This window comes from Lacerta agilis, chromosome 2, assembly GCF_009819535.1.
Source record: "Lacerta agilis isolate rLacAgi1 chromosome 2, rLacAgi1.pri, whole genome shotgun sequence".
NCBI classification, from domain to species: domain Eukaryota; kingdom Metazoa; phylum Chordata; class Lepidosauria; order Squamata; family Lacertidae; genus Lacerta; species Lacerta agilis.
The window spans coordinates 41257290-41280051 of NC_046313.1; the positions used below are offsets into that span (position 1 = coordinate 41257290).

At 40.1% G+C, this 22762-nt stretch overlaps 1 protein-coding gene across 3 annotated transcripts in view; it reads right to left on the reverse strand.

Moving 5' to 3' along the window:
• Positions 1-826: 826 nt before the first annotated feature.
• Positions 827-22762, reverse strand: part of PWWP2A (PWWP domain containing 2A) — a 28194-nt gene continuing 6258 nt past the window's right edge. The window contains exons 2-3 of one of the 3 annotated variants that reach the window (XM_033139796.1): positions 14103-15067; positions 827-3188 (exon numbers count right to left, since the gene is read on the reverse strand). In XM_033139796.1, the coding sequence (XP_032995687.1) occupies positions 3175-3188; positions 14103-15067 (979 nt within the window). In that variant the 3' untranslated portion in view covers positions 827-3174. Of the gene's footprint in view, positions 3189-12254; positions 15068-22762 lie in introns of those variants that run through there. The other 2 variants (XM_033139795.1, XM_033139794.1) reach the window with 2 other exon arrangements.

Sequence of the window (22762 nt, forward strand, 5' to 3'; positions counted from 1 at the left end):
GCTGCAATTGTGTTGGTGTTTATCTCTGTAAACGCATCAAGGACTTGATAATTTTATCCATTTAGTGCTTGGGGTTGTTTTTTTGAGGGGGCAGTGACAGAGGCAGTTGGCAAACTATAACCACCTGTGGCAATATCAATACAAAAAAGCTGGTAAAAGTTATTGACTTTGCATCTGCTGTACTTACAATACCATTTTGTACAGCTTGTTCGTATCCCAGCACCACTTTGAGATAATCATGTCCAAGCTCCTAAGGCAGGCAAAGAAGCACTATACTTAATTCTCCATAACATAAACAACAGTTCAGCTGTTGGCAGTATTACAGCTGCTAATGAAGTAGCAGATTTGCAAACTTGGTACAGAATGAGCCTGCTGCAAGGGGGAGCAAGAAACCTTGTAGCCTATTCGGTTGGGAATATCCTGCAGCACAAGTGTGTGTTCTGTTTTTATTTCAGAATGTTCCACCCACCTTTCACAAGAGTTTTCAAGGTAGTTAACTAAACATATTAAAAATCTATACTAAAAACGGGGGTGGGCAATTTAAAAAACACTTATAAATTCTTCATTTAGTGCTAAAAAGTTAGCACTGGCTGTAGAGGAACATTCCAGAAGCAGGGGAAACCAAAATGAAGGCCCAATCCTTTGTACTAGCAGCAGAAACATTGTAATCACACATAGGATTGCAGTGTTAGCTGTTTATCAACCTGCAATCCTATGTCTGATTACACAGAAGTATGTCTAGGATTGTAGCTTGAGTATATTAATTAGCCGTGTACTGTCAAATAAGCAACCAGATGAAGAGGCAGAAACCGACTGCTTGTTTATCTTTTTTAAAAGTGCAGGAAAAAAATCAAGGCTTTATTGAATAGATGGTACACAACATTCTTGAACAATTAATTTCAAGTGACCCTTAAAAGCTGAATCATTTTTCCTCATTCAAGTCTACCAAATGAAGGAGGCATAGTGACATAGCAAACAGACAAAAAAGGTAACATGAAGCAAAGCTTAAATATTAAGCAACTAAAGCAAAAGGGTGAAAAGCAATACATTACTTCTACCACTACAATTTTTCCCTGACAATCATTTCAAAGTGAAAAACAAGGTGGCTGTAGTTTCTCAATTCTTCATGAGTAGTACCAACTAGCCATTTTGTCCATTTTTCAACCTTGCCATCTTTATTTTGCCCATAAACCTGTAGCTCTACCACTTCGTACAGTGTTATGGATGTAAAATGGGCAGTGGTTGTGCTCTTGAAGGAGAAGGAATAGGAGCACAGGCTAAAAGTAAGATGTTGTCTGTGCAGGCACTACTGGCTCCACCCATTATCAATCCAGATATGTACCCTTATTTGTACAGCCAACACCATTTTCCTGAGTCAAAACTATCATTTTGTGCCATGGTTACCTCCTAAGGTGTGTGCACCTTCTCCAGTGAAGTCACCCAACCCTGCTTTTAAATAAAAAGGATGCTTATTTTTGTCTAACCACACTGCACTGACTCGCTGCAGTACCTTTTACCTTGCCCAAATAAGCTTCTAATCTTGCTGGAAAATTGTAGAGTATACTTTATTTCTCTTTTGCTTTGACTATTGTAGAAAGACTACTGCAAAGCAATTGCTTGTTGTCCTTTAAACATCCTCTCTAATTTCTTAGGAAAACTGGTACAGTTGAACCTCTTAAAAAGGTGCTATGAACTGTTTTCATAAATAAAATTTTAAATGTTTTCACAGACATTTTTAGTAAATATTTAATATAGAATTGCATTGTAATATACTAACTCATACATCTTTCCCATGTTTAGAATGCTATTTAAAAATATAAATCTGTCAAAGCCAAGGGAAAATCTTGTATAATTACAACATGCATGGAAATTATGAAGCCAAGACTTCAGCTTGTATTTGCTGGTATGGGTAACTTTGGAAAAGAGAGATATTTTGTTAATCTGTAGATGGTTATCTTAATGCCATACAAGACTTAACTCTTGTGTAGATGGCATCGTCATATTTTAAAAAGAACTTGATATTTGTACTTCATCAGATTGTGCATTCATTTTGACTTGTGTTTATTAACCCATCAAGCTTCCTGGGGAATCCTGATCTGCTGTTAATAAACTAAATGCAAGTTAAGGTTTTATACCTGGGTAATATGAAAAGCAGATTTTAATAGTGAGTGCAATCCTATGGAAAACTAGGTTGATTTCCATTGAAATGTGGAACCATCTGGCAGTTAAATACTCAAGTCCTGTGGATAAGAGTTAAGACTTGTTTTATTGGAGAGGGCTTGTAAACCAACTAACTTTAGAAATGCTAAAACCCCAATCTAACAGCGGGCTGTTATGAATAAGTTAGTCACAACCAAGTCAGGACTAATTTAATGTGCAATATGTTCCTTCACTAGAAAGGAAACATGACTTTGGATACCAGTTACTACCCTATCTTAGCCGTAGCTGTACTTTAGGGTGGCTACTGCTAGAGAATCACAAGCAAACAGACATTTGTGTATTGTCAGTGATTCCTGCATTTTACAGAATGATCTTTGTGGCCATCAAAGAAACATTTCCCACAACAGCAAAGATTGGCCCTAATTATTCAAGAATTACATGGGAGTTCACTGTCGCTGCTCTTATCACCATCTCTAGGGGAAACCTTGGCCTCCAAACAGGACTGTCAGTACTTAACACCACAGCTGAATGTGGACGTGCTTCCAGAAATAGGTTACAGCTCTGCTAACACCTGCACCAAATACTAAAGTCTGTTAAGATGTGAAATAACACACAGTAAGAACAAAAGTAAATGTTCAGAAGTTTACAGCCAACTTTCCAGAGGTCTTGACTCCACTGCTAGGGCCTATTCAGACTATCACATTTTAAGAGTAAGAGTACACTTTGTGATTCTTCATACTAGTAATTCAAGTGGTTCCTTGCAAGTTCATCTTGAACAGGCTCCTTGGCTCATGCCTTATTTATTGCAAAACAAGTTTACAAAATGTTTCTAACACTTCAAATTCCAAAGTAAATTTACAATAAGTACAGATGCCCTGGAAAAGGGGTGTGGTGGTTTTTGTATAAAGTTCTCTCCCAGTATACACTGCAATCTAGATTTCAGTTGTATATCATGCCTGGCCAGCTGACCTTCTTCATGGCAGTGTAGGGAGGTTCCATAAATACAGCAGGCGATTAATGTCTCTGTGCTGAAAAGGAGAGGGGGAAAATTCTGAGTTAGCAGTGAATGCATAATTGCCCTTAAAAGACTATAGAACAGTTAATGTTTTTTTTTTTATCAGACACAATCTTTAATGGGGAAAATAAGTAGTTGAGGAGAAAGTCTTAGCAAGCCCATACAGATAAATGTGATGGTTAACACGCAGCAAACCCTAAACAGTATATTTCAATTATTTTCAACATCATCCTTCCAAGAACCTTGTAATGTTGGTTACTATTATCCCCATAATGCATACTAGGGTCTGCCTTATCCAAGACCACCTTGTGAATTCATGGCACACCTGACTTCCTCATGCATACACAAGTCTCTTAACCATATACTACACCAGCTGATGTCTGTCAAGTTTATTACTGCCACAGTTTAAAAGTATACCCAAAAGCCACCTACTCCAACTCTCTCTACCTAAAGGCCACAAGTATTGAGTAGAGCTGATATCTTCAAATGACACAAGCAGGAGGTAGGGGAAAGGAAGACAATGGGTTGCATTTATTCATCTCAGTGGGTGTTCTCTGAGTAGGACTCATGTCTATCGAGTTCAGTGGGTCTACTGTGTATATAGCTTCGCCTTAGCTGGATACAACTCAATGACTTGAAAATACAGTGCTTTTGGAGAATTTTGCTCCAGGCAGGGTATAGAGGACAAAATGCTGGTGGGGTGGACAAAGATAGAAGCTAACATTAAATGGACAGCAGCATTTGCTTACTCAGCAGAGGCCTCTTCCACTAACCCATCTCTATGGGAAGGATCAGACTTTAGCACAAAACAGGTAAGCACAATCATGTTATATAGGGACACTCCCACCCAATCATTTCTAATTCCAGAGAAAGCAGGGCAAGGGCAACACGGATGGGAGAAAGTGTTGGCCACTGCCCATGAGACAAACTGGGTTGGGTCCCACAGGAGGCTTGTGTGATGGAATGGCATTTCCATTTCCCCTGAATTTGATACTTGCACTTTCTGTTACATGCACATGCTCTCCATTTCCCATCCTTCTACCACTCGGGAACAGATTTTTGAAGAGCATTTGTGGAGAAAGGAGCTGGGAAGCTCTGCTGCTTGAGCAGAACTCCCATTTGTGAGTCTTGGGACCAAATCCAGTATTCCCAGTATCAAATTGCTCAAATGAAGAGCTCAGAAAAGAGGAAAGCTACTGCAGACCACAAACGTGCTAGGAAAACACCATCTCTAACAGACTTAGATTTTTAATTACTTGCACCAGAAACTCTGCTTGTAATGTTTCAATGTTGTCCCCATAACACTATCACTCCCAAGATGTCCCATGCTAAGTCTTGGAACAGAGCTATTAGTAGCCCTTTGCCCTTTTAAAATGTGTTGGGGGGGGGTGTTGTTTTTATTTTGATTATGTATTTTGTGGTTTTATATTCTGATTTTATTCTGTGAACCACCCTTAGACCTGCGAGTATAGGGCAATATAATAATAATAATAATAATAGTTCTAGAATAACCATGGAAACCTGTGCCTTGGACTTGTGCAACATAAAGAGAAGATTCCCATAACACGCTGCATTCAGTGAGCCACAGCTAATGAGCTACCAAGCTACAACACCACTAGCAGCCAAGAAAGGGTGGGCTGGAAACAAACAACTGTAAGGCAGGTTCCAGAGAATCTTATCTTGAGGGGACAATGGGCCTGAGCACTCCATGCAAGGAACTGTCAAGAGCAAAGACGTGGATCCTTCAGCTGTTATCACTGCATGCATGCCACCACCATGCTGCTTAATGTGGGAAGAACAGCTATGTTTACTTTGCTCCCCAATAGCCACAGACTCAAGGACTCCTAGACTTTGAATGCACTCTGCATTGCCCCCTGAAAAAGGAGGCCAGGCTCAGGGATCAGATGTGGAAACGAGAGTAGAGCTCCGAATGACATGAAGTATCACAAATTCAGGCAGAGGTTCTTCGTACCTTCTGGAAGCACCACAGCTCCAAGGGACTGAAGCCATGAAAATGAGGAAAACCTAGGCTGCAAACACAGAGGGTGTTAGAAGACCAGCCCATAAGACAATATACCTAGTAATAATCCAGCAAGATAACCTCCACAGCAAATAGTGGTGAAATGACAGTTCTGAGGATGCTGATGAGCAACGAGTAGACTGTTCAGGGCATCCAAACACACTTTTTAGTACCCACCTTGGGGGCTTCTTGTGCTGATAATATCTACCATTTGATTCATGGATACTAACACCATCTTTTAAGGAGCTTTAGGGAGCTCAGTTTTGACTGACTGAAAGGAATCCCATTTTGACAGTTTAAATTTCCCAGCCTCAAACTATAGTTCACCCATGAAGCTCCCAAACTGGGAATATTTTCAAAAGGCAGCAGGAGCTAAAACTTTCTTGTTCACATCAGACAGAAGGTTTGTGTACGTTTAACAGCATACAGGTCTATTCATAAGTATATTCCATTGAATTCAATGGGGCTTGTTCCAAGGAAAGTGGGTACAGGACTGCTGCCTTAGTTTAAGAAGTCACACGGAACGTACTTATAATCGTGTCAGCAAACTTCCCTTACAATAAACAAATGCACAACCAATTACTCACTTCCCCTACTTGGGATTTTCTTGTTCACGATACAAAACACCCACAAATATCCAAAAAGCAACAGGAAAACCTCAAGAATTATCAGTCCTTTGGTAAGAAATGGAGCTAACATGATCCAACTCAGTGACTGGATCTTTAGACATTTTTATTTGGTGAAAAGTAACAAGAAAGATGTCAGAAGATCCAGTTCGTGAAGATAGAAAAAACATAGCTTAATTATAATGCCTGGCACAACCCAGCAAATGTTAGTCACAACTAAATCTTATTGAAATCTATGTGGTATTAATTGTAATTAATTGCTTTCAATAGGACTTGGCCGTGCAACATATTTCTGCTGAATTATACCCATTATCCAATAAGTGACAGCTATTTCTGCAGATCAAGGGCAGGTGAGAATGGTTTCTCTTGAACAGCAGCTCCCCGTCATCCCATGTCACATGGCCAAACAGCTTTTCAACTTACCTTTCAGAGCAATTTAATATGGCATGGGGAGCTACTGTTGAAACAATGGAAGCTGAAAATCCCACTGGGCATGTGCTCTTGAAAATCTTACCAGGTAGCTCTTTGAATCCTAGCGATTTATTGACCACTATTTGTTTATCACTCCCTCTAATAGTCAGCTCAGGTGGTGAGTGCTGACAGGGCTGCAGCCAAAACAGGACCACTGACAAACGAGGTATTGATTGACATACTTGGGGGAAATGCAGAGGTTTCCAAAAGTACAGAAAATCTTTTAAACGCACACACGGTGTAAAAACAAACAACCCAATGAGGTTTGAGCATGCTCAGTAGCCAAGGAATTTTAAGTGTCAGCTGGAAAAGAAAAATGGAAAACTAGAGGAAGGGTGTGAACATGTGATTAGTGGGAATTAATAAAAGAATCCACAGGCCAAAAGCATATCAAAGTAACCAGAACTTGAGTTCCAGAATGAAAAGGGAAGGATGAACCAAATGGAATCCATAAGGTTTGTAATTCTCCGATAATACAATGTTGATGGGTTTGAGAAAATAAGCTGCAAAACAGAGATGGGGAACCTGTGGCCCTCCAAGGGTTGTGGTCCTCTCAACTCCCATCAGCTCTGATCAGCATAGCCAATGGTCAAGGATTATGGAAGCTGGGAGTCCTACAGCACTGGGAAGGCCATGTTTCCCATCCCTGCTGCAAAGTGAGGTTAGCTTTCAGCCTGCATAGCTAGCAACACATAGAAGATGCCTAGCATGACACGCAGGAAATACTTACAACTACTTTCTTATAAACGTTTGCATTGAAAGCACCTATGAAAATATGTGTAAATCTCTGGTGCTTTCTTCTTTTGAAGTGGTTTTTATCTGTTTTTTAAAAATACATTTTAAATACATTTTAATCTATTTTAATACATTTATTAATTAAAAGAAAATAAATTTATTAAAACACATTAAAATGTATTTTAAAATGCTACAAGCTACAAATTTAAATCTTAAAATATATTCATTACAATTGCTTTCCATGTTACTCTTATCACTGCTGTACACAATACCCTTGAATATAAAAGGAAACATTTTTCAAGTCTGATGTCAAAGCACCATGAAACTTGAAAACCAAAAACCACATAGGGAAAAAATATTTGATTTTACTTTTTCTAACTGGTGTTGCAAGTCTAGTCCTTATTATTGTTGGATTTGAAGGACATTTGTTTTGTTCATCATCTCTGTAATCTCAACGTATAGTTATAAACCAAAGCCAAGCAAAATGGATGTTTTCATATTACAGTATACAGCGCCTGCTTTGCAATTCAGTAAATGTATCACCTGAAGAGTCTTTGTGAGCAAATAAGCCATATCAATTCTGATACGGTAATATTTAACTACACTGAATAAAAGCTGAGGTATGAACCAGCCCATGAAATCAATATGCAAGACGAAATATACTATCAGCCTCTATCTTTGGAATTTGCTTGCCATAGACTAGTGATGGATGGTATGTATGGGCAGAGGGAGTGATGTATTCTTCAAGACCCCTGAGGGATGCAGAGCCCTGTGCACAAACACACATTTCGCCCTCCAGCAGGATCCCTCTATGTGATGGACAGAGCACCCAGTCTCAAGGATGGAGATTAGGGGGAAGTTTGTACCGGTAGGTGACATCAAACTGGCAGGAGTAGCCAGTGCCACTGATGACAGAATTGGGATTCAAGATGACCTAAACAGATTGCAGAGCTGAGCCAAAGCAAATAAAATGAATTTCAGTAGGGACAAATGTAAGGTTCTACACTTAGGCAGGAAGAACCACCTGAACAAATAGAAGATGGGGAATACCTGGATTGCCAGTAGTACATGTAAAAAAGGATCTAGGGATCTCAGTAGTGCATAAGATGCAAAAGCAAAAAGAGAAGAGAAGAGAAGAGGAGAGAAGAGAAAAGAAAAGAAAAAAGCTTATGGTATTCTAGGCTGTCACCAGAAGTGTCCCAATCAGGGAAGTAATAGTGCCACCCTATTCTGCCTTGGCCAGACCATACCTGGAGTACTGTGTCCAGTTCTGGGCACCACAATTTAAGGATACTGACAAGCTGAAATGTGTGCAGAGGAGGGCCGAGGACCCTTCTGGTACAAGAGAGGAAGAGTCCTGTTGTGAGGTCAGATTCTGCCCTAAGTCACCAGTGGAGCAGCATGTGTGTGAATTCAGCTCAAACAGCTGCAGCAACCCTTCCTGTGCTACACTGTAGCCTAGCCTTCCCCAACCTGCTACCTCCCCCCCCCCAGATGTTTTGGACTACAACTCCCATTAGCCCCAGCCAGCACAGCCAAGGCTTATGTAATTATTTTGCAATACATAACGTTCTTTTTGCTGCCTTATAAGCTTGGAAGTCGCAGAGATTTCTCTCTTCCTTGAAACTATGATATATCATTTAAAGTACTGCCCGTCTCTCTCAAACACATGCACTTGGCTCATTACCAGACTGCAGGGAGACTTGTCTCGGAACAGATTAATGCATACTAGAAGGATGATAAAATAACATGCTACTCAAGTCTTTGTTAAAATGTTTCTGTGGGCAGATTCACTGGCTGCAATCTATTGGGGTATGTACCTATGTTCCATGTATGCATCTCATTTTAACTGTTCATTCTGAATTTCCTGTGCTGGTCATGCAGGAAGAATCATTTACTTAAATCTTAGCACATGCTACTAATAGTGCTAGATCTGAATAGTGCAAAGATGTGCTGCAGCTACACAACACAACATAGATAAGACTGAAAAAGATGTCAGCAATTAAGACTAAAACTTCATTATAGCAAAAGCCTTTGTGAACTTGGAACTTTTGCCAAGGAAAGCTTTTGTCATAATGAATTTGTAGCACCTTCAAGACTGTTGTTTTTGCAACAACAGACTAACACTGCACTTATTAAAAATTACAAGTGGCAAGTCCTATCTTAAAGAGGCATTTCCTTTTCTGCAAAAAAGAGGGTCATGGCTATTCTAAGACTACTCTTGCTACAAAGAATGCATTTTCTAAAGCAGTGTAACCCCCCCCCCCCCACATAGAACCACTGATCTCATATGCACTTTAGGTGGATTTTACACGAATGACAAAAATTATCATGATAGCTGTTCTGAAATCTTAACTGCAATTCAAATTTCAACACAGGTCTGTGTATTTGATTACCATGGAAATATGAGCACACAACTTGTGCAGGGCTATAACCTTGCAATGTTTGCAACAACAATGGAAACATATTAGGTAGAACATGTTAGTAAGGCATGACAGCTTACTAGCTTATTATTTGCAATTGTTTTGCTTATGGAAATAAGTCATCTGTTCTTTAACCAATTTCATTCCATGGCAGGATAAAATTTATACCATCGTTTTCTTTTGAGGTATGAAGAATTGAAAGTAACGCTCTGAGACCCCCGGTGTATAGGGCGGTATATTATCAATTACAGTGGTACCTCGGGTTAAGAACTTAATTTGTTCTGGTGGTCCGTTCTTAACCTGAAGCACGACTTTAGCTAATGGGGCCTCTCTCTGCCGCTGCATCGCCAGAGCACAATTTCTGTTCTTATCCTGAAGCAAAGTTCTTAACCTGAAGCATTATTTCTGGGTTAGCAGAGTCTGTAACCTGAAGCGTCTGTAACCTGAGGTATCACTGTATTTATTATTATTATTATTATTATTATTATTATTATTATTATTATTATTATTATTATCCAACAGGGATGTATTCAACTAAATTATTGTGCTTACCTAATTTCCCTTACCTCCCTAGGACTCCTGTGCATCTACCAAATTTGCTCTGGGGTTCCCCTCAACCCTTCAGAGACCATTTGGAGGGTAGAGTTTTGTTAGGCTTGCAGAAGTTCTGTGCATGCAATTGTTTAATTGGTTGCAATTCATGATGATTTTAAAATAAGTATTCTGCTTAGTTTTAAGGCAACTCAGGGTTAGCTGCATGCACCAGGGCATTCTCAATGTCTTTCACTGAAGAGACAGCTGGCCGAAGTGGAATAATAAACTACTTGAAAGAAAATATACAAAACCTAGGTGTTTGGTGAAAACCCTTGCCTAAAGTTTGACAAACAATTTGTGCATTCTGTCCAAAATTCAACAGCTTGGATACAAACATCCTGCTCACGTAGGCTGGGTGTATCACCAATTTCTATCAAACCCTCATCATCAACCCCTCATCTTCCCCCAAAAAACCTATACTAGTGGGTTCAGCAATCCCAAGTCATTTATTTTGGAGGACACAGGAAAGTGCAGATGGGTGAGTCAGCAGATGTACCCCCACAGCTTCCTGCTCAGGCAGTAGGACCCTGGAATCTAAGCCAATATTTGCTTTGTAGTTTAGTGCCTCTTGAACAGCCGCTTCTGCCTCCAAGCCTGGATACAACAAAGTCTCTTGAATGCCTTGCAGCAAATGGATTATATCATGACATCTCTATGCTTTGAACTGAAAAATCAAACTACATTGCAGTAAGGCTTTACACAGAAATGAACGACATTAAGTCATTGCCTGTGACATCAAAATGCCACTAAACTAAGGAACTCCAAAATTAAAGAGATCAAAAATCAAACAAGTATTTTCAAAAGAAGAGCCGAGAAGATTTCTCATCAAGGCAGTCTGAGAAAAATCAGTAATTAAATTTAAAATGAGAGTAATTTCTACTCCACACTATTAATGTCATGTAAGGCATGCCAGATTGCAACCTATGGCCTATGTAGGGAACAGAACTGTTCTACGGTGTTGTAAAGAGCATGATTTTGAAGACAACTCAATTATATTTATTTCAAACTGGAGCAAAGGTTCCAGAATCAATCTTGGTAGAATTCAAATGCAGAAGACTGTCTATTCAAAATGGCAAAATCCTAGAAGACGTGCCCAATCAAGTATTAACCTTAAGCACTCATCACAGGCTCCCTTGAAGGTAGGGTCATGAATTAGGAAATCAGCAGGTACACTCAAGTATACCTATCAATCTCATAATATGTACACTGGCCCCAAGCTGAGCTGCATTTTTAACTTTGCAGAAAGCACTAAAAGTTGTCTGATCCATTGTGAATTTTTGTTTTTAAAAACATTAGGCACAGCCTGCCTGAAAAAAAACCAAAACAAAATAGTTCAACACTGCATTCGTTTTCTGTTTGCAGGAAAGAGAATACACAGCACAGGAGTGAAACAGAATTGCATGCTATTAATGTTGTGTGTTTTGTAATTTCAAAAAGCATTGACTGACTGAATGCAAGTTTATTTCTCTACACGTTTAGAAATTTATGCTTTTCTAGCGTTATATCAAGGTGACCTTCAGGAAGGATGAAAACTATTTGGAGCCAATTTCAAGCCCATGTACACAGCATCGGAGAAACCAGATTAAAACTAAAATGTTTGGGAATAAAATGAAGTTTGAGTATTATGAAAAAGCATACCTTAGCATCAAACTGTCACAACAGAGCCTTTGTGTCATTAATTCTTTGAGAGTTGATACACACAATTAATTTAGCTTCAAGCTTTTTCCCTTTTTCCTAAATGCCTACTCCTAAAATTGTATTGTGTTTTGGGGGAGAATGAATTTAGGCACCTTTTATGACACTGCAAACTTAAACCAAGTACAAATTATGAATCCAATAGAAAGTGTAATGTCTAAGCAAATCAACTGCATAAAAATGTCCAATGCAGAGCACCGGACCTGCAGAAGATCTAGGAGCGAATGGACATCAGGGATAATGTAACATAAAATGGTGGGGGGAAACAATTACACTGGAAAGGCATGTGGTTTTTAAGCACTGACAAGGATTTGCTGTGGGGAAATAAACAACTGAATAATTTACCAAAATTAGAACCTTATTTATATTTTCAACACCAATGTTATTTTGATACGCAGTTAGTGATACTAATTTAGTGTCAAGCGAGAAAATTATTTCCTAAATATTGTGTAAACAGAAAACAGTCCTGTTTCCTGATTTTATTTCAAAGCTTTTTGAGAAACACACACAAATAATTAGATTTAGTCAATTTTATTTACAGTTTTTTGTACATTTCAGAGCATTACACAATTACATTTTCCATATTTTCTGACCTGCAAACAGATACCTTAAATGGAAATAGTTTTAAAAAAAATATGCCGCTCGGTACATCCAAATGCAATAATTACACATCTGACAGTTCACAAAGTGTAATGTACTAGGACGTAGCCTAAGAATTTAAGAACAAGTAGTCGGGGGGGGGGGATCTGACCAATTATTTATACAACACAAACTCTCTCAAGCTAAACCCTCAAGACAAGTGTCCTAGGAGCATCCCACCCCACCCTCCTTGGAAGTTATGATTCACACCTATGCAGCATTAACAGCCTCTGATCCCAAATGCTGGGGTACTATCCAGACCCGCCTGTGAGCAACTAGCTTCCTCTTAACTTGCCAAAACCTGACGTTCATGCTGCTGTCCCTGGGTGCATAGCATAACTGAGCATTTGTGACCAACACGACCTATCTAACAATGGTAAAACCTTTCCAACAGAATTCAGATTAAAACTGGTTTCTAAAAGGATTTAAAGTGGCCAGTGAGAAAGTGTTTTTAGGCAAAGGCTGAACTCTTTGGGCCCATCGCACTATTGTAAATTAGGTTTTCTGGGCAGGGGACGGGGAAGGGGAAACACTGAAAGAAAGTTTGAGGCTCAGAGGGCCTAGGGTTCTGCATTTAAGGTGGACCATACAAGTCATGTTTAAAACTTCCATTTCATTTGTTCCCTCCCCCCTCCCCCCACATACACTGAAATGGTATATATAGTGGGTAGAAACTAGTAAAAATTCCCTGCAAATAAACTGCTCTTCAGCTGAGGTTATGGCTCCTGTGCATGGGGTGGTCAGAGGAATTTTTAACTTTTACCAAAAAAATGTAAGAGTCCTCTTGAAAAATACTGAGATCTCGCTTTAGGTTAATTTGATTGCATGTACAATTTGTTAAGTATAACTTTCAGTCAAGACATTGCTACAAATGGAAATTTCAGTATATAAAAAAGCAGCCAACTGAGTGCAATTTTTGTGTTTAATTGGCTAAGTCCTTCATAGCATTTAACTAGGCTAGACATTTCAAGGAGCCTCCACATTTCTTGCCTACCTTACTTCTCATGTTCATGTTTCAAACTGTGTCAGCAGGGCCCGAACTTCAGGAGTTAGCTGCTTAGCAGCCTTGGCTGCTTCTGTAATGGCCTTGCGGTAAAGACCTTTTCTCTTCTTATTAAATCGCGACTGAAAGTTTTCTAAAAAAGGGGAGAGCTGCGAAAGAGCAAGGAAAGATGTTGTTGGGGACCCAAACCATGAAATACGAGCTTCCTGTCGGACTAAGAGGCCGTTATCTTTTCGGCTCACAGTTATAGAAAGAATACGGGCTGGCCACCATGGGAAGCCATATATCTTGGCCCAAACAATGTCTCCTACACATATGGTCCTGCCATCTGGTGTGACACATTTAGTGACATTTTTTGAAAAGACTTTCATTTTCAAGGAATTACTGAGCTTTTTCTCTTCCTTTGAAGAGGACGAGGAGGAGGAGGAAGGTGCATGCATGCTGCCTGGAGGAAAATCAAAGCTTTCAGTAGTGCTACACTCAGAGTTGGTGGACTTCAAGTCATCTGTGCTATCACTACTACACACTGATGCACTGGAAGAGTCAGATTTCTTTTTATTAAGGGTCATGTAAACCGTTATATTGCTTTTGCTGCCTCTCTTGCCCAGTGTCTGCTGTTCATCCTGATCAACAGGTACATGCACTTCATTTGTGTCCTGAACCTCACTGCTGGCCTCTTCAGGGCCTTCTGAGGGGCTCTGATTTTCTGAAGGGGCCTCACCTGCTGAGCGGGTAGAGGAGCAGCGAGACTGAGGCTTAGCTGCCATCTTGCCACTCTGCAATTTCTCAAGCCCTGTCTTGAGAGAGGAGTCGTTTTCTTCATTTCGGTACCTTTGTGGCTTTAGACGCAATCGTGGGGGCAGGGAACCTGAGCTGGTGTTTTGAAGACGCCGTGTGAAGTGGACCTTTGAATGTGCATTTTTGGAAGTAGAGGTTGCACTCTGTTTCTTTTGTGCCTTCTCTTTGGCTATTTTCAAAACTTCCCGAGCTTTTGCATGATCCATGTTTTTGCTCTGGAGAACCTTTTTAGTATTTAACTGCGTTTTTGAAGTATTTGCTTGAGTGGTAACTTTGACTACTCTACTTCTGCTATGAGCAATATTTGCAACTTTGACCACGGAATTCCTTTTCTGGCTTTCATTTTGGCTTTTCCCATCAACTTTATGATCAGTTTTAATTTTTTTATTCACAGTAGTTACACTCTCATGTCTTCGTTTTCTACTATCCTCATACCTTGAGGAGTCACTTGTACTGCTACCCTTCTTAATTTCTTTCTTTTCTGCAACAATACTGTTCTTACACTTGTCGCACAAGACCTGTCTGGGTCGTAGTTTGATAGCATTCATAATAGAAGTGGGTTCCTCCCTGTACATTTTCCGCTTGGGCCGTTTAATTTTCCGAGGCGGAGGCTGAGGTATTGACTGGTTATATGTGTCCCTGATAAACAAAGGAGGAGGATATGGTGCTCCCTCGTGAAAAAGGGGAGGCGGCTTGGAAGTCCATAGGCTTTTAGCCAGGCTAGGCTCTGGTGGCTGGATGGGAGAAGAGTCTGTGACTACACCATTGGCTTCACACTTCACTTGGGTCTCATCTTGGAATGATTTACTTTGGAGTTCTATCGCTTCAGGATTATCCTTGTACTCTCTTTTGGGAAATATGGTCACAGGGATTCCGTGCGGTCCAAACCTTAATGAGAGAGAAAAACACAGAGTTAACTGCAAATCTTTACTTAATTGACATTTCTCAGTATCATAAGTAGCTAATATTTCACACCACATGAAAACAAGCTTATCATTTCAGAATACACAATCACACAAATTAGAAACTTTCAGCACTGACTAGAAAGCAGTCTACCAAGGGTCACAAGAATTGTGTGCCAACAGCAAAATGGTTTCTTTCCCTTCCATTGCTGTTCTCAGACACATTTAGAATCTCCTCTATGGCAGTAGTGGTTTCAAGATTTTGTCCAGTGCGACTCACCTGCCATGGATTCTGGAGGTAAATACTCAGTTGGCAGAGGATACTTCATAAGCCTGTTGGGTTTTATTATAGCCATGTAAACTGAGAGTGCACTGGAAATGGGCAGGCTGTTGTGCCTCCTATTACCCCTCTTTTCACTGAGGAATCCTATGTTTCTCCAGAAATACCGGTATTCTAGAAACAAATGGTCTAGGGAGGCTAATCTTGCAGAAGGTACAGTGCATGCCTGGCTATCGGAAGGTAGAGAATTATAATCAATCACCTAGCTGTTCTGGTTTTAGGGGAGCTTGGTGCCAGGGTTTCCTGAATTCAAAAATTAAAGAATCCAAGAACTCTGGCCAGGCGGGAGATCAATTTTAAAGTCTTCAAACAGTTTTATTAATATAGAAGCAAATTCCAGTCGAAATAAATTCCAGGACAAGGCCCTGTTTCGCTAATTCTTAGCTAGATTTTCATGGTCAAGGTGTATGCCATGAAAATCTAGCTGAGGAAGAATTAGCGAAACAGGGCCTTGTCCTGGAATTTATTTCGACTGGAATTTGCTTCTATATTAATAAAACTGTTTGAAGACTTTAAAATTGATCTCCCGCCTGGCCAGAGTTCTTGGATTCTTTAATTTTTGACTTCTGGGTACAAGAACTCCTGGAATTTGCTTCTATATTAATAAAACTGTTTGAAGACTTTAAAATTGATCTCCCGCCTGGCCAGAGTTCTTGGATTCTTTAATTTTTGACTTCTGGGTACAAGAACTCCAATTTCTACAGGGTTTCCTGAATGGCAACCATGAATCTCTCCCTGGCAACTCACAATAAAAAATAAAAAAAATCCTTCCAGTAGCACCTTAGAGACCAACTAAGTTTGTTCTTGGTATGAGCTTTCGCGTGCATGTATCTTCAGATACAAACTTAGTTGGTCTCTGAGGTGCTACTGGAAGGAATTTTTTTTTTTTTTTTTTTACTGTGGCAGACCAACACGGCTACCTACCTGTCCCTGGAAACTGTCTTCCTAATTCCAGCATGACAAATGTTAACCCTCCTTCTCCTGGAGCTCTCTGCACAGGTAACTTGGAAGGGCCTCACCATTTGGGGGGGGGGGAAGAGACCAAGCATACCCACCTATCTCCTGACATGTATAAAGGAGGAGTCAGTCTCCCAGGCCTTATAGATAAGTCAGAAGGTATGAGAAAGACGTGGCTGCATCTGAGCAAGGCTTTGTGCAAACTGAAAGGCCCGCTGCCTTCTCCTCTGCAAAATTTTCTGGTGTGCCAGATGGCCGAGGTGACCAAAAAGAGTGCACTGCCAGCCAAATTGTGCAGACCACCCTTCATCTGTGCATATCCCCATAATTTTTAGACTGGGTTAATCTTATAATCTTTTAAGTATTGGCTAGCTCCAACTAGTCAGGAAATCAAGACCTTGTATGAACAGGTCACCTTTAGAACTTTCAAATCCTCCCAGATAGCCAGCTCATGTGCAGAGCACAGACATCTTAATCACAGCCAATTCTGTTAACTGTATCGCTGAAGATACATGTGATTAACATTCAATGCAGTCTTTGGCTAGCATTTCCTATTTAAACAGACTGAAGAGGTAATCTATCAATTTCAAAGTTGTTGTTGTTCAGTTGTTCAGTCGTGTCCGACTCTTCGTGACCCCATGGACCAGAGCACGCCAGGCACGCCTATCCTTCACTGCCTCTCGCAGTTTGGCCAAACTCATGTTAGTAGCTTCGAGAACACTGTCCAACCATCTCATCCTCTGTCGTCCCCTTCTCCTTGTGCCAAAGTGAGGGGGCCTTATTGCTTAGAGTGGGCAATCTTACACAAAAAAGGCGGAAGGCTTCTTTGTACACATTCAGCAGCAAGCATCTCAGCATAAGTAAGCGCTGCCCATGATGCCCTGCATCATAGGCCTTGCATCATTCAGCATGGCTTAGACTAGGCGAAAGCAAGGGCTCAAATGGGTGGCATGTTACCTGCTTCTACAGCTTTACCCCACTAAATATAACAAACATTAGTCTAAGTGTGGGACCAGGGTGCTTAATTCAAAAAGCTTAGATTCACACTGTTGTCATTCCTCCAGCCTTCTAAAGAGTACCTTTATGCCACATATAAAGGTGTTTTTCTACACAGACATCAATTATGTGTAAGAAATGGTACATACACCAAATCATTCCTCCTCCACATTCCCTTCCACTTCATTAAACAGACTTTAAACTTTTGCCTGAAGGTGTCCATGGATCAGGGTAAACTGTATGCTTCTACTACTGGGGGTAAGGAAAGGAAAGAGTCCACCAGATCCTCCCCCCCCCCTGCATTTTTCTGGCTACCCTCAACTACAACACATATTGTGTGTGTGTGTGTGTGTGTGTGTGTGTGTGTGTGTTGTTTTGCAAATAAAATGAACGTAGGCAGATCTATTTTTTCTTAATTTGTACAGTAAGTCCTTAGAATTAAACAAAGATGAGGATCACATTATTATGGATGAGTAGGCAAGTTTAGTTACTGCCTACTTAGGCATATAATCATGGGCATGAATGAATGAAATACCTAAAGGATAGCAGCACCTCTTGCTTCACTAAGAATCTACAGAAACTTGTTATTGTTCTACAATGAGCCAGCTTGTTCCATTCTAGCTTGCACGGACTTCCCAATAACTACATTATGCATAATGTTAATGATTGTAAAGTCTTGGGGTTTCAGATTCTGGAGCTTTCTAACTGCACGATGATAGATCACGACACCTTCCAGTTTCTGAGCTCCACACAACTTGCACAGCTTTCTCCTTTAAATTCCCTATTCAGTAGGGGATTTTATTGCAATTTTGCAAAATGTTAGGCAGCCTGGTTATGGCTACTTAAAAGTACTCAGCACAGCTTTGCCTCCTGGCAAATGTCCCTACTGACACTCTTTGTGGGCTCTTGCTTCCAATACTCCCCAGTTCCTGATTTTAACAACTCCAAAACACTATCAAAGTTTATACCTACTATCAAATCCTTAGCCCAAAACACAATAAACCAGGCCCAACTTTTATCTTTATTATAAAAAAGTATACTTCCTTCAACAATATGACACTGTTCTGCTGACAGAGGATATCTGAAAACTAATCTCTAGAAATTCCACCAAAAACTCTGGGAACAAGCCAGACAAAGTTCAGCACATCAAGTCCCAATGATTCAAAGGAAAGATATGCAGGTATGTGCTTACCACTCCCACTGAAGTGAACCAGACTTGATAGTGCTTCATTTTGCCTAGCTTGTGCCTTCTAAAACCAGAAATTCAGCAGCCTTCCAAGATTAGAAATTCAGATTTCTAGATGACATATCCCACCAATTAATATTTAAATTCCAGCAACTTATTCCCCATATCCCCAATAGTCTTAAATTCGCTTTGCAAATTTAATCATGTTTTTCATAAATCAGACTGAATTATAATCACATTTGCCAACAATAAAGTACTGACTCAGACTTCACATATAAACAATGCTCATCCAGTAAATATGGATGTTCGAACACTGAACTAGCTACAGTGGTTTCTATAAAACAATGTTATATTTGCAATACTGCCATGTTAGTTTGGGCAAGATAAAATGTGCAATGTACTGAAGCCATAATTCACTGAGTTTGGGGGAAGGTTTGGGCTTAACTGAATAGTATAAAAGGAACAACAGGTTCTTAGTGTGATCTCACCATATTTACAAGAGTATCAACAGTTTCAGGTTATGAACAGCTGCACAATTCCCAATGGTGGACCACTGTGTTGCAAGAAAGATGACCCAAACAACGTAAAGACATTATACCAGAGCTTTCCAAACTTTTCATTTTGGTGACACACTTTTTAGACAGGTATCATTTTGTGACACAGTAAATCAGTTCTACTAGCAAACCGGGGGTACAGCTGACACACAGTTTGGAAAGCTCTGTCTTATACCAACTAGCAAGAAAGCAGTAATACTAGCTCAACTCTTATCTTAAATGAAACAGAATACAAAGGTAAAATGGAAGCCTATGTATACAACCCACTCCTGACATTATTTTATGCTAACCAGACCATTTTAATTTTAACCAGCAACAGACATATATAAAAACTTAAATCAATATACAGTGGTACCTCGGGTTAACTACGCTTCAGGTTAAGAACTCCGCTTAAGAACAGAAATCATGCTCTGGCGGCGCGGCGGCAGCAGGTCCCATTAGCTAAAGTGGTGCTTCAGGTTACGTACGCTTCAGGTTAAGAATGGACCTCCGGAACGAATTAAGTACTTAACCCGAGGTACCACTGTACAAGATATGCCTATACTGAGCTCTGAACCCTCAGCAGTGCCTTATTTAGAACATCTTCACAGACTTTACAATTTATTATATACCTGGAGAGATTATGCAACAAACATAGTACAGTGGTACCTCGGTTTAAGAACAGTCCGGTTTAAGAACGATTTGGTTTACAAACTCTGCATAACCGGAAATAGTGTCTTGGTTTGAGAACTTTACCTCAGTCTAAGAACGGAATCCGAACGGTGGAAGGGCACCAGCAGCAGGAGGTCTCATTAGGGAAAGCGTGCCTCGGTTTAAGAACGGTTTCAGTTTAAGAACAGACTTCCAGAACTGATTAAGTTCATAAACTGAGGTACCACTGTATTTCAATAGACTCCATTTCCTTGGGAGTCCTATTCTTGCAGTCAAAATAGGAATGATCTAGCTCTGACCAGTATAGGTTCTCCAAGGTCTGTTTCACAGAAGCTAAACACAAAATGGGAATACTGTAGCTTACCGGTACTTACTTTCTATTTAACAGTACATCAATATGATATTCAGTAAGAAAACTCAAAATCATGGCATGTGTGCTATTTAAGTGGCTACTTCTACAAAATCACTATGAAGGTACCAAATCTATTCTTAAAACACATCCTGGGTATCTGTGGCTTACGTCACAGAACTTGAGACGGTGGATCAGGATCACCAGTGGGTTAGGCAAGGATCAAAAACAAGATTCTTGTACATGCATGCTACAAGTCAAAGGGTATGTTGTAAACAGATAGGTGGCTGTATCCAACAAAGTCGTCCAATCAACGCAATGACTTGTTTTTGTGCAAAAGTTCTTCCTTTTCCATTCCTCCCCCTACTACGGTATGCTCCAGAAGGCTGAGGGGAACCCCCATAATGGATTTGGGGGCATGTGGGAGGGAGAAGAAGTCCTGTTGCACAGGAAGAAGTCTTTGCACTAACAGGACAACTTTGCTGACTACAACCCAAACTGGTTGTTAAGCACTATTAATGAAAAGCCCAGGGCAAATCCACATTTCACACAAACATATTAAGAGAATTCAGTCTAGTAATGATATTTGTCCTTCAGCTCTCACCTAGGAGTTCAAGACAGACATTTTGGCTGCATAACCTCCCTACAGTTAAGCCTACACAAACACACTACAATACCATCTCAGGGAACACTGTTCTGGGGTACAGAAGCAACTACCTGAGAATGACTTGTTCAAGGCCGACACATCAGCTCTCAACCCCATATGAACACACTGTGATATGACAGATTGCATCATACTGGTCTGCAGTACAGTGAACCCTTGTGGCTTTCTATTGTGAGGGGGGGAAAGCAACACATTCCCCTGAATATTCAAACAGTGGCCTTGAGGCCTCCATTTACCAACATACAATAGGTGCAGAAATGGGGCTACATCTACAAAATCCAACGATTGCAGCACTTTACCTCAACAGGGAGAGGGTAATTATATTTCAGTCTTTTTAAATAATAAATGGTGATGGTGTTTAAGGTTTATAAAATTATGAACCGTATGGATGGAAATTTTTTCTCTCTTTCCAGCAAGTAACCAATCCAGGGTGGCTGTCAATATTCAGTTTAGACCAAAAATTACTTCATATTCTTAGCTTATAAATTCACTGTATAATATGTGATGGTGAGTGATAGCTTTTAAAGGGAACTGAGAGAAGCTCTGAAGAAACAGGTCTACTGATGGCTATCACTGCCTTTATGCTCTACTCATGGACTTTCCTGCTTGGCAGGGGGTTGGACTGGATGGCCCTTGTGGTCTCTTCCAACTCTATGATTCTATGACTTCTCAGAAGAATCTGCCAGGCACTGCAGAACACAGGTTTGCTGGACCAAATGATGCAGCAGAACTCATTTTTTCCTTGTAGAATTCTTTATTGGTCCCATGTGGCGCTGGTAGCATTCTTGTAATAGCTATGTAAGCGTATTGTTGCCTACAGTCCCATCAGCAGATATGCAGGGTTTTTTTTAAGTTCAGATAGGTAAAATGTACACACCCAACCTTTAATCAGATTTCTACATGTCAGCCAATTCTGACATGACTATTTCTCCTCCACAGCTTCTGACAGGAATGCATACTGTAAAAATCTAGTAAGGAAATCCAAACATCTCCATTAAGAGAAGCTAAGGAGAATGGCTTGCTCTAGGCACCAGCACATTTGTTGCACAGGGCAGGGTTAGCAGTAGCAGGACCCGATGCCTGGAAATCACTAGCCAAAGATTGAATGTGGGTTAAATTCTAACTCTTGATTTTCACAACTTCCTAAATTGTATTCTGTGCCTCATCATATTTGTAGGGCAAACATGCTTTTAAAGAAAGGTTTCAAAGAACTAATAAATGTATTTGAAATACACATATATAACTAAAGGAAGTTAACATGTTTGGCCTAGCAGAAAGGTCTGAGAATAAGGAAGCATCTATATGTCAGCCTTTTGTTTTAATAAATAACCCTTCACCAGGATCACTGAGTAAAAGGCAGGAAGCAGCACTTCAAGCTGTATCATAGCAGACTTAAGCAAGATACAATGTAAGCCACTCATAATTAAGACAATCTGAACAGGCTGCTGAGCAAGTTGTGTTTTGTTTTTTGTTTTTGTTAATAAATATGGGAAACAATAAGCATCCATTTGCAGTGATTTAGTTATGGGAAACATTGGATGCCAGCAACCAGACTAAATGATATTTGACATACCTTTCAGCTTTACTACGCAGTTCTGTGCTTTGACAGAAGCAAACTTTATCAAATGCAGTCTGAGATTTTTAAAATATCCAATCTTTTCCTCTATCCTTCAATTTACGTAAAATGAATTAAGCTTCTCAAGCTAGGAGCCATGACAACCAGAACCAATGTTCCAGCAATGCTAGAAACTGGATGCTTTAGGAAATATAACACACAGGAAAGTAAGCCATAAGCTTGTAGGGTTGTTGCTAATCTGTAGCCTGCTTTCTGTTCCCGTCCTATGTAAATCTCATGCCCTAGTTGCTCTACTTAAGGTTTAAAGCTGGGGTGGGCTAACCTATGGCCATCTACATATCAGCCCTGACTACAGGCCATGCGGGTGGGAATTGTAGGCCAACATGTGGAGCATCACAAATTGACCAC